The sequence below is a fragment of the Prionailurus bengalensis genome, chromosome C1, assembly GCF_016509475.1.
Source record: "Prionailurus bengalensis isolate Pbe53 chromosome C1, Fcat_Pben_1.1_paternal_pri, whole genome shotgun sequence".
Classification (NCBI taxonomy): Eukaryota; Metazoa; Chordata; class Mammalia; order Carnivora; family Felidae; genus Prionailurus; species Prionailurus bengalensis.
In genome coordinates this window covers 41692222-41708994 of record NC_057345.1, presented here as the reverse complement: position 1 = coordinate 41708994, position 16773 = coordinate 41692222, and the positions used below count along the sequence as shown (strand labels likewise).

Sequence of the window (16773 nt, the reverse complement as noted above, 5' to 3'; positions counted from 1 at the left end):
GTTTTGTGGCTCTTTGATACATCATTAAAATAGAGTCAATCTTTTAAATCAATTGATCAAAAAACCCCCGAATTCTTTAAAACACGTACTTTATTTTAGGTGCAATTCCAAAGGTCAGATTTATGCTGGGCTTTTCTTTCTTACTCAGGTTAGAAACCATGTCTGGGCCAAATGAAATGCTCAATAAAGCTCAAATTTTTTTAAATGGTATAAATTCTAATTTATCCATTTCATAATTTACTTCAATCAGGACAAAGAATTTAAAGAATACAGTTAAAAAATAACAGCAATATTGACAAAAATCATATGCATACAGGAAACGTTTATCTGCAACAGGCTAACTTGTATAAATATCTAATGATAATATCATAAACTAAAGCAAATAATGTAAAGTACTGAATTGCATTATAGTAACAGAATCCAAAGTCTTCCTGAGTACCTAGGCATCTGCCAAATGCTGTGTTTATCTCCATAACAATCGAACCTCCATAACAATCCTACAAAGTAGACAGGATTATTCTCATCATGCATGGATGCTCAGCCCAGAGGTTCAGTGACTGACCTGGGGTCACACAGCTGGTAAGCAGTGGAGCTGTTTCAAATGCACATCTGGCTCCTAGCACAAGTTCTTTCCAACATGCACTTTAATCTAGTTTATAACTGTGTACAACCATACTGCTCGAAAACAGAGTTCACACAGTAACTATCATTACTACAGTTCTTCAGAAAGTGAACAGTGAGAAGACTTAAGCTTTTAAGTTCTCTTCCTTCAGTGAGAGACAGAAAAACTGTTTAGACCTGAGTTAGAAAACAAATAGTAGGAGCTGATGACCAGCAAGTGTCACACACTCAATGCCTACCAAGGTCAGGCAGAGAACATAAATACATGGACAGGGCTAGGTTACAAGGCAATATAAACCTGGGGCCAACGCACTCAATTTGCAGGGATTTAAAGCCCCATTTAAAAAACAACACACCCCACCCCTCCAAAAAAAAAAAAAAAAAAAAAAAGTCAACAAACACTTTGCTGGCCAAATAAAACATCTGTAGGCCTACCAGTTTGGGAATCCACATTAGGGCATATAAGGAGAGCATAAAATTGAGGGAGAAAAGGAACCCAGTGGGCTAGCAGGACACAGAATTTAACTCTGGATCCTTTCAAATGGGAGGTTCATAAACTGTGTATTTGTCATGCAATGGGTACCAGGAGAGCACAGAAGCTTATAAGAAGAAGAAAAAAGAAAAGCCTATGACCCTACAGGTGATTTTCTAAATATGCCCATTACAGGTACAACAGTTAAGTATTTTAAAATTTCCTACCTCATAAAAATTTCAGGAGAACCCCTTGAAACTGATAGCCGGAGACTATCAGTATTGTTAAAAGGAAGTTAACCACATACTACAAACTAACTGAATACAGTTATATGCTTCTAGAGAATAGAGTCGTCCATTTTGATATTCAACTGTACTTTGTTTAAAGTAATACCAAATTTTTGATGTAAGATTGTCCTTAATTCTGTTTAAAGGAAACTTACTTAAAAACATCACAAATCAGTTTACTTTGGAATTTTCCTCCACTATCATAAAAAAAACAATTTTAAAATTAAAGTGAAATCCCTACTGGCAAACTGCTTATAATGGTTTCTCAATAGTTTATTTCTCCACATACAACACTAAAAAAAAGATACTAAACCAAGTCTTTCTGCTAACCTGGCCTTGAGCTGTGGGTTCAAACCTCTTTTCCTTTAGTCTCATGTCTTAACTGTATGTGTTTACTTATATCACAGAGATTTCACTTTTCCCACATTAAAAAGCTGAATCTGATCCACTAAGACATAAAACTTCCTGAACCAATAATCATTTTCCTTAAAAGTTTTGAGATTTTGAGCAGTTATGATGAAATTATATACGAATACTGTATTTTTCAGTTCATGTGTACACTTGAGAAAAGTAGAGTCCTGGGGTGCCTGGGTGGCTCAGCCGGTTAAGTGTCTGATTTTGGCTCAGGTTATGATCTCCTGGTTCATGAGTTCAAGCCCTGCGTTGGGTTCTGTGCTGAGAGCACAGAGCCTGGAGCCTGCTTCAGATTCTGTGCTCCCTGAGCCCTTCCCTGGCTCATGTTTTGTCTCTCTCTCTCCCTCTCTCTCAAAAATAAGCATAAAAAAAAAAAAAAAAAAGATTTCAATAAAATAAAATAAAAAAAAGAAAACTAGAGTCCTACACAGTATTTATTAAAAGGAAACAAAGTTTGAGGCTTAAGGACTGGCTGATGGTACTGGGCTTACAGATTCACATATAATTATTTCCAAATTTGTACTTTCTACAAAGCAAATGCCAAGCTCTAACAATAGTACCAAGTCCTGAAAAAGCAGAATCAGAAACAATACCCAACAACTAAGCCAACTATATCTACAATAAACATAAGTAACATTAAAGCAAATAAATATTAATTTTTTTCTATATATTTGAGTGCTTATTACATGCCAGATACTTTATTAAGCACTTGACTGACACTATTCTCATTTAAATGTTCACAATGACACCTTGAAGTTGAAACTATTATTAACCTCATTTTACAAATGAGGTAACTGAGGATTACACAGGTAAATAACTTGACCAAGACTACACACCTTAAAAGCAAAACAGATTTAGAACCTATTTCTTTCTGAGATTCCAGAATCCAAAGTCTTAACAATAGCAACCTATATGCCAATAGGGCATATTTTGCTTATCAGCTATCAGATAAATGACTTTACACCTAAAAAGCCTTGTCTGTGCAATGGAACATACCTAACTAGCTTTTTCAATAGTATAAAAAAGGACAAATATTTTCTAATGAGGGAAACTCTATCATTAATATCTATTAAAATCTGCCTGCTTAATGTCTCTGGAATACACATGTTTCCCTCATTTCCATGCTAGTACCTTAGCTAAAGCTATCAACATTTCTCAACTTACTACCTGGTTTACGCTGATCTTCCTACCTGTAATGCAGCCCCACTTCATTCAATTCTATAAACAATCTAGGCAAATCTATTTTTCTAAAATGCAGACCTGACCAGTAACGGCTATTTTTTTGTGAGAAAATGTTCAAAATTTATAAAAGGCTAAAGGAGTCTTTTTTTTTTGCCTTTTATTTATTTTTTTTTCTGAAAGAGTGCTCAAGTGGGGAAGAGGTGCAGAGGGGGAGGGAGAATCTTAAGCAGGCTCCACGCTAAGTGCAGATCCCGATGTGGGCTCAACCCCACCACCGTGGGATCATGACCTGAATCAAAAATCAAGAGTTGGACGCTCAACCATCAATCAATGGGGTCACCCAGGCACCCAAGGCTAAAGGAGTCTTAAATGACCTGGCCCTTGTCAACCATTTCTGTATCCTTTTTTAAGACAACTTATGCTCCAGTCACACTCAACAATTTATAGTTTCCGCCAAGAAACTCAACTCCCCTCCCTTTGTGTAGCTATTGGCCTGCCTTAATAGGGTTCTACCTCCATGAAAATATTTCTATTTCCCCTTCATCACCGCCACATCCCTTCTTCCTACTCACTCCCATTCTTACCTAGAATCACGCCCCCTGCCACCTCTGTGAATCCTTCCCTTACTTCTAAGGACTTCAAAAGGCTCCCATGGCCTTTGATTATTCTTACCATAGCATGTATCCCACTGGATTATAACTATCTGTTTGATCTCCCAACAAACTCTAAGTTCCCTGAAGGCAGGAACTAGGTCTTTTTTAACCCCTAGATCATTCCCTCCACTTGTATAGTGCCTGGCTTATAGGTATTTAATATCTCCACTCTAATACAAAACAAGTAACAGTAACCTCTTATTTGTATAATACTTGCTAGCTTTCTCACTCTCCTTTAACTCTCTCCTAATGTTCTATAGAACATAGGTGCTATAGAAATAATGCCTAGAGTTTAATGAACAATACTGGCATATTACTTGAGCTGATGTGTTTTTTTTTTTTTTCCATTTGAATTAAATCAAAAGTAAAATCAACATTCTCACAGAAATGGCTTTGCTCAATAACCAAAAATAAGCTTATAAGGGAGTATGTCAACACCAGTCTAATAACTTGTAAGGGAGTCCATCATTAACAGCAGTCTCAAAATCAAATTAATTTTTAAAATCAAAAGAGTCACTTAAACACATAGTTCATTTACTTACTCTATTAAGCGCTTTGGGGATGAGCCACTTTGATGAAATTCATCAGCATCATAGAATTCATCTTCGCTGCTAGAATAAGAGAACTCGGGGACAGTATTTGGAGACAAGTTGACATGGCTTGGAGAAGTCAAACTGCTACTAGGTGGTGAGTGCCCACTGCCTAGGAAATTAAAACATTTTAAATTGGAAGACAATGCTGGTAACGGGGGGGGGGGGGGGAATTAGGGAGATGGAGTCAAAGCAGACTTTCCTAAAATCAAGAAAAAGTTAAGTTGGTAGAAGTCCCTACATTATTTTTAAAGAAAATCACTATTTAAATTAGACAAAGGCAAATCATATTATAGAAGGGGACACAGCCTTTTAAACGAAAAATTGCTATGTTCCCACTCCATAATTATTTATAATTAGGGAGCTCTTTTGATTATAATCTCAGTGTGTGAGTTCTGGGGTCAGAAGTCCCACAAAAGATACAAGCCAGGGCTCCTACTTTATACTGCAGATCCAGGTATTTAAAAAGTGCAGCAGTGAGACAATGAGAACGCATATGGAAAGAATACTAAAGGCCACATGAATGTTAAAATGCTATCCAGAATATCATATTCACATCAGTCACTGCTTTGGCAGTCACATGAAAACACACAAGTGCCGCACAAAGCCCCAGCACTCACCATCCAAACTCCTTACTTCTTTCCTACCCAGGTCAAAAATCAGGTGCCTGGGACTCGGGGGCAGAGAAAAACAGAGGTCTACTGTGAGAAGAATGTGGAAAAGGAAAGGACTAGGAGGAACATTTTTCTATTCCTAAACAGTCTAAGGAAATGGAAGTTAACAGAGATCCACAGAAAGAAGACTACTACTATTTAATCTCTGTGATCACTGGATTGTCTAAGTAACAAAGTAAAACAATAAAAGTATCAAATAATGGAGGACTACTGAGATATTAATTTAACAAGCGTTTACAGAGCATCTAAAGGCTTTCAGGCAATGTATGCTAAACTGCTACAGATTAAAAAGCAAATTCATCTGCTACATTTAGTTGCCATGTTCACAAAGATATTTTTTTTAATTTTTTTTTTTAACGTTTATTTATTTTTGAGACAGAGAGAGACAGAGCATGAACGGGGGGGAGGGTCAGAGAGAGAGGGAGAGACAGAATCCGAAGCAGGCTCCAGGCTCCAAGCTGTTAGCACAGAGCCCGACGCGGGGCTCGAACTCACGGACCGCGAGATCATGACCTGAGCCGAAGTCGGACGCTTAACCGACTGAGCCACCCAGGCATCCCAAGATATTTTTAAGAACATAACAAAGAGTTTGGAACCCCAAAAAGGTAATCTTATTGTAGATTCCAAAAATAGTTCATCTTAGCAAATAACTTTAAGTTCTTCCTCTCTGCCCCCTGCAATAGCAGCAATAAGATGGGAAAGAGACTTTCTTTTACTAAAATAGGAAAAACAATCAACCCACCCAGGAATCAAAAATGATTAAGTAACATGCAAACACTCCAGATGATCACACAATTGAAAACGTGTCCAAAGAAGAAAATGAATTTGGGAAATGCAAACAAAAGAACGGAGTTTTCCTTATGAGAACAAACAATATTATTTCTTTTCTCAGTTGTTATTACCTTATTTCTTTTTTGTATTGGGGAAAGACTTAGGTGGAGAAGATGAAGAAATTAGGTTGAAAAATCAAACAGGATATAAATCATATGTTAATTTAATTTCCAAAATTTCTTTAAATCTACCTACTCTAAAATGCTATATTTTAAAAATGTCATCTGAAACAATGTATCCTAAATTATTATTTATTAAGTAATTATGCTAAAGTGAATGTACATAGGAAGAGTGCTCACTTTTTTAAAGTTTGTAACGAATTTTACATATCTTCAAATAAACCTATTTTGGCTGTTTCAAAACTCTGACATAATCCTTTTTTTAGTAAAAGGCAAAAGATTTATATGACCTAAAGAGAAACCAGAGTATCCTTTCTTATAAAAACACAAGAAAACACAGGTACTGTTTTTAAAACGAACAAAAAAGGAAGATAAAAGTAATGAAATACAGAAAAAAGTTGGGCAAACATTTCAACCTCATTACTCAAATTGCTTATCAGCATTTTCCCAAGAGCTTCAAATAAGAGGAGTTAGTTTTGCTTTCTTTCTTTCAAAATTCAGGAGAGAGCTGCTCATGCTATTAAATATTAAAGAACAAAGTAACAGCATCAGCATCTTTACTAATTCAAATTTCAAAATGGACTAAAGTCACAAGGTAATTTTTCATTATTACCAAGGAAAAGTTCTGCCCAGGAAAGAAATCTGTGGAGCAACAAACAGGGGCTTATCTTCTACTTCCTCAAGTTATAATAGGGACAAAAGCACTTAGTTCTCCTTTGAGTTTGGTTCAACAAGCACCTCAATATACAACTAATCAGTTTCAAAATAAGAACTAAATTTAATACTAACACTGACAGCAACTCTGTAAATTACAGAAAGAATAATGACCATAAGTCTAAATAAAGAGAATGCAAATTAAAATGAAGTACCCTTTTTTGCCTGTGAGATGACAAATATGTGAAAGAATGATAAATCTTCCTTAAAAAAAAAAAAAAACGTATGTACCAAAAGTGGCTGCACAAGGATATTCACTGAAGTACTACTGCTTATAGATAGGAAAATACTGGAAACAACCTAAATGTCCATCAGTGGAAAAACAATATGTGGTCAGGCAGCCATAAAAAGAACATTGTATGTATCTAACTGTATGAACATAGAAGGTTGTTTAAGTGTTCTCTGTTAAATGAAAAGAGAAAGTCACAGAAATGCATGATCTCAATTCAGGTTAAAACAAAAACAGCAATAAGAATATACAAAATATTTTCACAAAACTAAAGCAAATAATACTAAACTCTGTATGGAACCACAGAAGACCCTGAATAGCCAAAGCAAGTCCTGAGAAAGAAGAACAAAGTAGAGGTATTACAATACCAGATTTCAAAATGTACTACGAAGCTGCAGTAATCAAAACAGTATGTTACTAGCACAAAATAGACAGACAGATGAGTGGAACAGAACAGAGATCCCAGAAATAAGTCCATTATATGGTCAATTAATCCATGACAAAGACAAAGGAAGAGAGGCAAGAATATACAATGAGGAAAAGACAGTCTTTTCAATACATGGTGGTGGGAAAACTGGACAGCTGCATGTAAAAGAATGAAACGGTACCATGTTCTAACACTGTACATAAAAAAAGACTAAAAAATGGATTAAAAACCTAAATGTGAGACTTGAAATCATAAAAATTCTAGAAGAAAACACTGGCAAGTAATTTCTCTGATATTGGCTGTAGCACATTTTTCTAGATGTCTCCTGAGGCAAGGGAGACAAAAGCAAAAATAAACTATTGGGACTACATCAAAATAAAAAGTTGTTGTTGTTGTTGTTGTTTTTTAAGTAGGCTTCATGCCCAGCATGGAGTCCAATGTGGGGCTTGAACTCACAACCCTGAGAAATCAATATCTGAGCTGAAATCAAGAGTCTGACACTAAGCCACTCAGGCACCCCTAAAAATAGAAAGTTTTGCATAGCAAAGGAAACTTTTGACAAAACAAAAAGACAACCTGCTGAATGGGAGAAGATATTTGCAAATGACCTATCCGATAAGGGGTTAATATCCAAAATATATAAAGAACTTACACAACTCAACACCAAACCCCAAATAATTGGATTTAAAAAGGGGCAGAGGACCTGAATAAACATTTTTCCAAAGAAGACATACAGATAGCCAACAGGCAAAAAAGATGCTCAACATCACAAATAACTGAAATGCAAATCAAAGGCCACAATATCACCTTATACCAGACAGAATGGCTAAAGTCAAAATGACAAGAAATAACAAGTGTTGAAAATGGTAACACTAATTCAAAAAGATACATGCACTCTCATGCCCACTGCAGCATTATTTTCAATAGCCAAGATATGAAAGCAACCTAAGTGTCCATTATTAGGTGAATAAAGAAAGAAAATGTGATACACACACACACACACACACACACACACACAGTAATATTACACAGACATAAAAGGGATGACACTGCCATTTGAGACAACATGGATGAACCTAGAGGGTATTATGCTAAGTGAAACAAGTCTAACTAAGGAAGACAAATACCACATGACTCCATTCATAAGTGGCCACAATCTTAAAGAAAGAAACAAAGAAAGAAAGAACACAAATGAATAAACAAACAAAAAGCAGGATCAGACCTATAAATACAGAGAACAAACTGATGGTTGCCAGACAGGAAGGGAGTGGGTAAGCAAAATGGGTGGAGAGGGAAATACAGACTTCCAGTTATGGAATTAATAAGCCACAGGAATAAAAGGCACAGCATTAGAAATACAGTCAATGCTATTGTAATAGTGATATAACAGGACAGGTGGTAGCTACACTTGGGGAAACACAGCATAATGTTTAAGCCTGTCAAATCACTAAGTTGCACACCTGAAACTAATGTAACATTGTCAACTATACTCAAAAATTGTAAAACAATAGTTTAACTAAAAAATAAATAAATGAATAAATGAATAAATAAATAAATAAATAAAGGCATATACAGGTATATGTGTACATATATGCATGCATTACGTGTAAATACATGCAAATGACAGAGGGAAGAATAAAGAGGACTTTTAGCTTTTGTTCTCTATATTTTCGTACTGATTTCTTTACAATAATAAAGTATACAAATCTGACTTGAGCAAATTTTTTAAAAAGCCAATACAGATCTTCAGAATAAATCTTTTAAAAAAAAAAGTTTATTTATCTTGAGAGAGACAGAGAGAGAGAGAGTATGTGCGAGCAGGGGAAGGTCAGAGAGAAAGGGAGAGAGAATCCCAAGCAGGCACCACACTGTCAGCACAGAGCCCAATGCGGGGCTTGAACTCACTGTGAGATCATGACCTGAGTGGAAATCAAGAATCAGAAGCTTAACCAACTGAGCCACCCAGGTGCTCCAAAATAAATCTTTTCTTAAGGTTAACAAACAAAATCCTGGAATATTTTATGTAAAATACAATTATTACTAAAGCTTCTAGCTCTATCACAAAGTTAACTACTTCATGTACAGAACTGTAACGGTAAAATTAGGATAGCTCCAATACAAATACACATTTCTTCATTCTCTTTCCCATCAGCAATCAAACACATCTTAAATGTTAATGGGGCTTTATGAGAATTAAAGAAATTATACAGGGGCACCTGGGTGGTTTAGTCAGTTGAGTCTCTGACTTCGGCTCAGGTCATGATCTTTTGGTTCGTCAGTTTGAGCCGCACATCGGGCTTACTGATGTCAGTGCAGAGCCTGTTTTGGATCATCTGTCCCCCTCTCTCTGACCCTCCCCCACTTGCACACTCCAAAAAATAAACATTAAAAAAAAAGAAAGTTACACAAATCTGTACCTGTACTATTTGGTGTTGGAGTCTGATGATGTCCCAAGGTAGCTAATACAGGTCCAACTGGTAGGGAAGATGGACGCTGCTCTGACTTACACAACTGAGCAGGTTCTAGAAGATTTAAACATATAAAATAAGTTAGAGAAAAAGCCAAATACAACTCTGTTAGCTGCAACTGTGTGCAATTCAAAATCATAAAGATCAGGAATTTATGAAACTGTCTTCTATTAAGTCAAATTCTATGCTACTCCTTCATGACCTTTAATCCCCTTTAAACTCAATGAGGATAGGCTACTCAGTACTAAGACATTAGGCAAGATATCAAGAGACTAGTCAAGGTAGGCCAATACCTCAGTAAAAATGCTCTGTAAAACTAGCAAATGCTTCTAATGATAAGGTCTTTCTAAGCATCAAACCACATAAAATCATTTAAAAATGGGGCACAGTACTTCCTCTTCAGCTCCACAAGATACTTAAACTCATTCTCTTAAGGAGTCAAATTCACAGGGGTGCCTGGGTGGCTCAGTTAAGCGTTTGGCTCTTGATTTTGGTTCAGGTCATGATCTCACAGTTTGTGAGTTCGAGCCCTGCATCAGGCTCTGTGCTAATAAGCATGGAGCCTGCTTGGGGTTCTCTCCCCTCTCCTCTTTCTGCCCCTCCCTGCTCATGTGCCCACTCTCTCTCAAAAATAAAAAAAAAAAAAAACATTAAAAAAATTCACAAAAGGATTTCACATACTTGGAAGTATTTTTTTTTTTTAATTTTTTTTTTTCAACATTTATTTATTTTTGGGACAGAGAGAGACAGAGCATGAACGAGGGAGGGGCAGAGAGAGAGGGGGACACAGAATCAGAAACAGGCTCCAGGTTCTGAGCCATCAGCCCAGAGCCTGACGCGGGGCTCGAACCCACAGACCGCGAGATCGTGACCTGGCCGAAGTCGGACGCTTAACCGACTGCGCCACCCAGGCGCCCCCTTGGAAGTATTTTTAAAGGGATTTTTTTTTCATTATAATTTCTGACTTAACTGAATCATTGAAAACACAAAAGTGTTGGATGCCACAAAAGGTAACAGGAGGAATTGGTATACATTGGGTGTTGCCCCTAAGCCTTCTTTTGCCAGTTCAAAAAAAAAATTACTCTTTTTTACTCTATACTTAAAAATTCATGTCTATATAATCAGTAGGCATCACAAATTTCACTCTTCCCTTCTATTACCATAGAATCCACCATGAAGAAGAAACCATTTGTATTCTTCATAGCTATAAAGAATACCCCCAAATAGAAAGTTCCTGGATTACCTTCAAGTATATATCAAGGTATAGTAAGCTTTCTTTGGTAGCATGAATCCTGAGTCATAGGATTCTGTCCCACCAGCTAACTCAAGTCTTAGTAATCATGTTTTTCTTCTTTCTTTGAAAGCCCTTTCACTGTATTAAAAAAGCCCAATATTGGGGTGCCTGGGTGGCTCAGTCAGTTAAGTGTCCAACTCTGGGTCAGTCATGATCTCAGTTTGTGGGTTTGAGCCCTGTGTCGAGTTCTGGGCTGACAGTTCACAGCCTGAAGCCTGTTTCAGATTCTGTATCTCCTTCTCTCTCTCTGCCCCTCCCCTGCCTGTGCCCTCCCTCTCTCTCAAAAATAAAAGAAACATTTTTAAAAGCCCAATACTGAGAAGACGCGGGTAGCGCCTCCAGGCCACAATGAGCCGGCTTTAGGCACTCCGCACGCTGGGTCTCCTCCTCTTCCTGTGGTGGTTAGCTATGGCGGCTGTTAAGACCCTGAACCCCAAGGCCGAGGTAGCCGGAGCCCAGGCGGCACTGGCGGTCAACATCAGCGCGGCCCGGGGACTGCAGGATGTGCTGAGGACCAACTTGGGGCCTAAAGGCACCATGAAGATGCTTGTTTCTGGTGCTGAAGACATCAAGCTTACTAAAGATGGCAATGTGCTGCTTCATGAAATGCAAATTCAACACCCAACAGCCTCCTTCATAGCCAAAGTAGCAACAGCCCAGGATGACATAACTGGTGATGGTACCACTTCCAATGTCCTAATCATTGGAGAACTACTGAAACAGGCGGATCTCTACATTTCTGAAGGTCTTCATCCCAGAATAATAACAGAAGGATTTGAAGCTGCAAAGGAAAAGGCACTTCAGTTTTTGGAACAAGTCAAAGTAAGCAAAGAAATGGACAGAGAAACACTTATAGATGTGGCCAGAACATCTCTACGTACTAAAGTGCATGCTGAACTTGCTGATGTCTTAACAGAGGCTGTGGTGGATTCCATTTTGGCCATTAAAAAAACAAGATGAACCTATTGACCTCTTCATGGTTCAGATTATGGAGATAAAACATAAATCTGAAACTGACAGAAGCTTAATCAGAGGTCTTGTTTTAGACCATGGGGTGCGGCATCCTGATATGGAAAAAAAAAAAAAGAGTAGAAGATTCATACATCCTCACGTGCAATGCGTCATCAGAATATGAAAAAACAGAAGTGAATTCAGGCTTTTTTTTACAAGAGTGCAGAAGAGAGAGAGAAGCTTGTAAAAGCTGAAAGAAAATTCATTGAAGATAGAGTTACAAAAATAATAGAACTGAAAAAGAAAGTCTGTGGTGATTCAGATAAAGGATTCGTGGTTATTAATCAAAAGGGAATTGACCCCTTTTCCTTAGATGCTCTTGCAAAAGAAGGCATAGTAACTCTGCGGAGAGCTAAAAGGAGAAATATGGAAAGGCTGACTCTTGCTTGTGGTGGAGTAGCTCTAAATTCTTTTGATGACCTAAATCCTGATTGTTTGGGACATGCAGGACTTGTCTATGAATATACATTGGGAGAAGAGAAATTCACCTTTATTGAGAAATGTTAACAACCCTCGCTCTGTCATATTATTGGTCAAAGGACCAAATAAGCACTCACTCATGCAATAAGAGATGGCTTGAGGGCTGTTAAAAATGCTATTGATGATGGCTGTGTAGTTCCAGGTGCTGGTGCAGTGGAAGTGGCAATGGCAGAAGCCTTGATTAAATATACACCCAGTGTAAAGGGCAGGGCCCAGCTTGGAGTGCAAGCATTTGCTGATGTATTACTCATTATTCCCAAGGTTCTTGCTCAGAATTCTGGTTTTGACCTTCAAGAAACACTAGTTAAAGTTCAAGCAGAACATTCAGAATCAGGTCAACTTGTAGGTGTGGACTTGAACACAGGTGAGCCAGTGGTAGCTGCTGAAGTAGGCATATGGGATAACTATTGTGTAAAGAAACAGCTTCTTCACTCCTGCACTGTGATTGCCACCAACATTCTCCTGGCTGATGAGATCATGCGAGCTGGAATGTCTTCTCTAAAAGGTTGAATTGAAGCTTCCCTTGTGTCATTTGTATCATGAAGACTACAGAGTGATCCTAAGAATGTAGCTATGGAATTTTCATCCAAGCTTCAAATGATTTTCAAAAGCATTTTCCTTTCCCATACGAAAAAGAGAACACTGACACTCAAATTTTGAAGTTCTGAAATTATTATTTAAATTTCACTGCAGTGTACACCATTAAGCAGGCTGTTTTCACCCAATGAACAGGATGTTTTGCTTTAGCTTCCATGATCTAAAGGTACCATGTTAGACAAGTATGTTACCTACCTTGTTATTAAATGTTCCTTGAAAAGCAAAAAAAAAAAAAGCCCAATACCAAAATATATCTTTTTCTATTTCATTTTCTGTTATACCATTTCTTTGATTCCTTTTACTTACCAAAAAACCAAAAATGAGCCCTTCAAGATTACCATGACAGTCGTACAAATTAAGTTTTTTCTAATCAATGAATCTGTGAAATGTCTTTCCAAATATCATACCTGGAGGTAAGACAGTCTGAGTAGGCATTGTGTTGATCACAGGTTCCAAGGGACTAGGTTGATATATTGCATCCACAGGATTAATAGTACTCTGAGATAAAGAAACACAGTACAGTTATTTTTAATTAAATGCTTTCCCAGTGCTGACCCTCCCAAATGTATGAAATGCCCACATTTCTGACAGCAAAGTCCTGAGGGTAGCTATACAGATACACTGATCAAAATGCAAGGAAGAAATGAAACACTTTTACAAAACAGAAGAATTTCCTAAAAAACCAAAAATGTAGTAAGGAAGGAAAATGACAGTCTCTGTCATATAGATAGGTAAAGCTAAAATGGAAAAACTTGCATAGAGTTGTAAAAAGGTGTGGGAAAATTTCAGGAAGCTACAGCAATAACTTCTCAATTCATTTCAGTGCTTCTCACTTAATTCTCAGTTCACCACAAATACTGCTTCTCTATCAAAGATAGAGAAACTCTCTCTTGCTTTGGTATTAATAAACACTAAACTATATTAATAAACACTATATAAATAAGAACTATAACTATGTATAATTATATATATAAATATATATAACTATGTAACTATATAACTATATGTATAGTTATATACATATAAATATATATAACTATATACATAACTATATATATATATAACTATATATATAGTTACGTATATAGTTATATGTATATATAGTTATACACACACACACACACACACACATATATATATATATATATATATATAAAAACTACGACTTGCAAATTTATTTGTACCACTAGGATTTTATCTTTCCATCTCATACTATTGCCACCTTCTAATACTGTGTACACACAGTATAAGCATCTAATTTTACAGTCATTAAAAGCAAAGAGATGTATATTCTAATTGGGGGATGCAGGGAAAAAGCCTTCCTTTTTGAAGATTAGAAGAAAAAAAATAAACGTAGTTATAATTTTAGAGGGAAAAAAAAGTCTAGGTGTTTCTAATTTCAAGCCAAGAAATTATTCTGCCAGCAGGATGGTATTTTAAAAACCAGACTCCATAGTTTACTGATGCTTTTTTATTTGGAGGAGGTGGGTGGTATTAAAATAAGGTCTTTGTCAGAGTTAAATTTGATCTCTCATTTAGAATACCACATCAGATAAAACCCAAGAAATAAAATTTTCAGTTCTTTAGCTTTCCTTGATCTAGAAAACTAAATTTTAAATGTATATTAGGGCTTATAACAGAAAATATCAAAATAGAATCAGAAGAGAAATACTTTACTGATGAATGAGCTCCAACAGTATTCATAAAAATTTAGAAGCCCCTAGCAATAACTGAGATAATGGGACAGTTTTTATCGCATTCTCATTTAATGTCTAAGTTCAAAAATTTTTTTTCTTAAACTACCTCTCTGCATAAATTTTAAAAGCATTAAGTCAGATCTCTTAAATCAACTGATTTGAACATAAGAATTCTGAAGCTTGTCACTACAATAGCTTACCTAACATAAATATTCTAACGGAAAAATAAAGGACACTTAGAGAAGAGACCCTGAAAACAGTCATTAATAATAAAACCCCACTAAAATGAAGTACAGAAGGTTTTGAAGCACTGGGAAAAGCAGAGAAACAGACTAAGAATTTTAATTCCTTAGAATCTTTCCTCTACCAAGAATTTGGCAAGTCTCTTATCTGCTGTGGTCCACACCTTCCCAGTCTGTAAAATGAAGAAATGGCTGGATTATACGTTCTATAGGGGCTTTCTGCTTATTACTTTATGATTCTATTTTCAGATACTGGACCAGGACATAATAACAAGTGTCTCAACAAGTCCTGGAGCTGTTCTTAGAATAAATTCCATTTTTACCCAGTGGTTTTCTCCAAAGAACTCCAAGTGGTTTAAAGTCAAAATCTTGCCATTAATACTGTGATCCATGGGAAGGAGAATATGTCACCTCCTTATTATCCTCATCTTTTATATAAGAAAAATTACTGAAGCAACTAAGAAGTAACTTTGGGAAAAAGGACCAGCAGAATTCTATCTTTTGAATGTAATCTGTTTTCCAGGTGAAATGTTCTAAAGATTAGGCTAGTCAACCAAAGAAGATACTTTTAGACTTTTTTTTGCATGGATATTAAAGGTACCACATATCTTTTGTTGCTTGTTGTTACAGAAAATTACAGAAACTCTAATTCTATAGAAATTATAGAAATTCTAAAGCAGAGCTTTAGAAGTGCAAACAAACAATAATCCTCAGCTCTAATCTGTTATAACATTTATAGAATTCACGCAATGTTATAAATTATATATAAATGTATATATGTATAGTGAACATTTATTGATTCTGTGCTCATTCAGTACCTTACAACAATGTTTTGAGGTAGATCTAGCCACTTTTCTTTATACATGAGAAAACTAAGGTTCAAAGGTTGAGTAACATGCCTACTAAGGTCACAGTTAGTGAGTAGGAAGGCCAGGTTCTAGCTGTATGGGTCCAAGATCTAAACCATGAACATTTCCTTTATCTTTTAAAAATAAAAACACTTAGGGAAAAATGTTATAGTCCTTGATCAAATGATTCAGGTATGTTTGTTTTCTACAGGTTTAGATTTTCTTTAAGTATAAATTTTCTAGATGTTTTTAATTGTAAATGACCAAACATTTTGGGTATGCTTTATAAAACTCAGCCAACTTTTTTTAACATAATAAAAAAATAACTAATAATAACAACATAAATAGTCATTTTCTATGAGGCTTACAATCTTAAGTGATATCTCGGGAAGAGATACTACATTACATTGTATTTATATAACATATTCGTATTAAATCACCATGCCTCGAACTCTGAACTCACACTGTGAAGAGAGATAAAAATTCCAATGCCTTTAATTCATATTTTAAAAATGCTTCTCTTATCTCTGCCGTAAGAAACATGCAAACAACACAGATTTTTTAACTTTTTTCATTTTAAAACAAATATAAAGTTAACACGCTTATCCTTTCAAGTATAATCATGAGACGGTTTTGAAGATTTTGAAGAGTTTCCAGATCTCAGACAAGCTGGCATTTGTAAAGTCTCAAAACAAAAAAAAGAGGCTGCCTCCTGCTTTAGAAGCACAGTCTAAACAGAAGTCACTCATTTATCATAAAAATAGGGTGGCTCCAACTATAAATCTTCAAACTCGAACTTTTATTTCCAGATGGGAAATACCAACAATAAAATTTTCTTTTCTTCTTAAAGTAGAAGTTGAATCTAAGCGAAGAGTAAAAAGCCAAGGGGGAGGAAAGAATAAGAAAATGGGTACAAGTGAAAG

The 16773-nt window shown here is 36.1% G+C and overlaps 1 protein-coding gene and 1 pseudogene across 14 annotated transcripts in view; one reads left to right on the top strand and one right to left on the bottom strand.

Moving 5' to 3' along the window:
• The window catches only part of OSBPL9 (oxysterol binding protein like 9), a 199457-nt gene that overhangs the window by 16887 nt on the left and 165797 nt on the right, over positions 1–16773 (bottom strand). For 10 of the 14 annotated variants that reach the window (XM_043578758.1, XM_043578759.1, XM_043578760.1 and 7 more), the window contains 3 exons: positions 13471–13561; positions 9631–9735; positions 4172–4331 (listed from right to left, as the gene is read on the bottom strand). In XM_043578758.1, the coding sequence (XP_043434693.1) occupies positions 4172–4331; positions 9631–9735; positions 13471–13561 (356 nt within the window). The remainder of the gene's footprint in view (positions 1–4171; positions 4332–9630; positions 9736–13470; positions 13562–16773) is intronic. The other 4 variants (XM_043578761.1, XM_043578763.1, XM_043578764.1 and 1 more) reach the window with 1 other exon arrangement.
• LOC122482166 lies at positions 11363–13298 on the top strand (annotated as a pseudogene).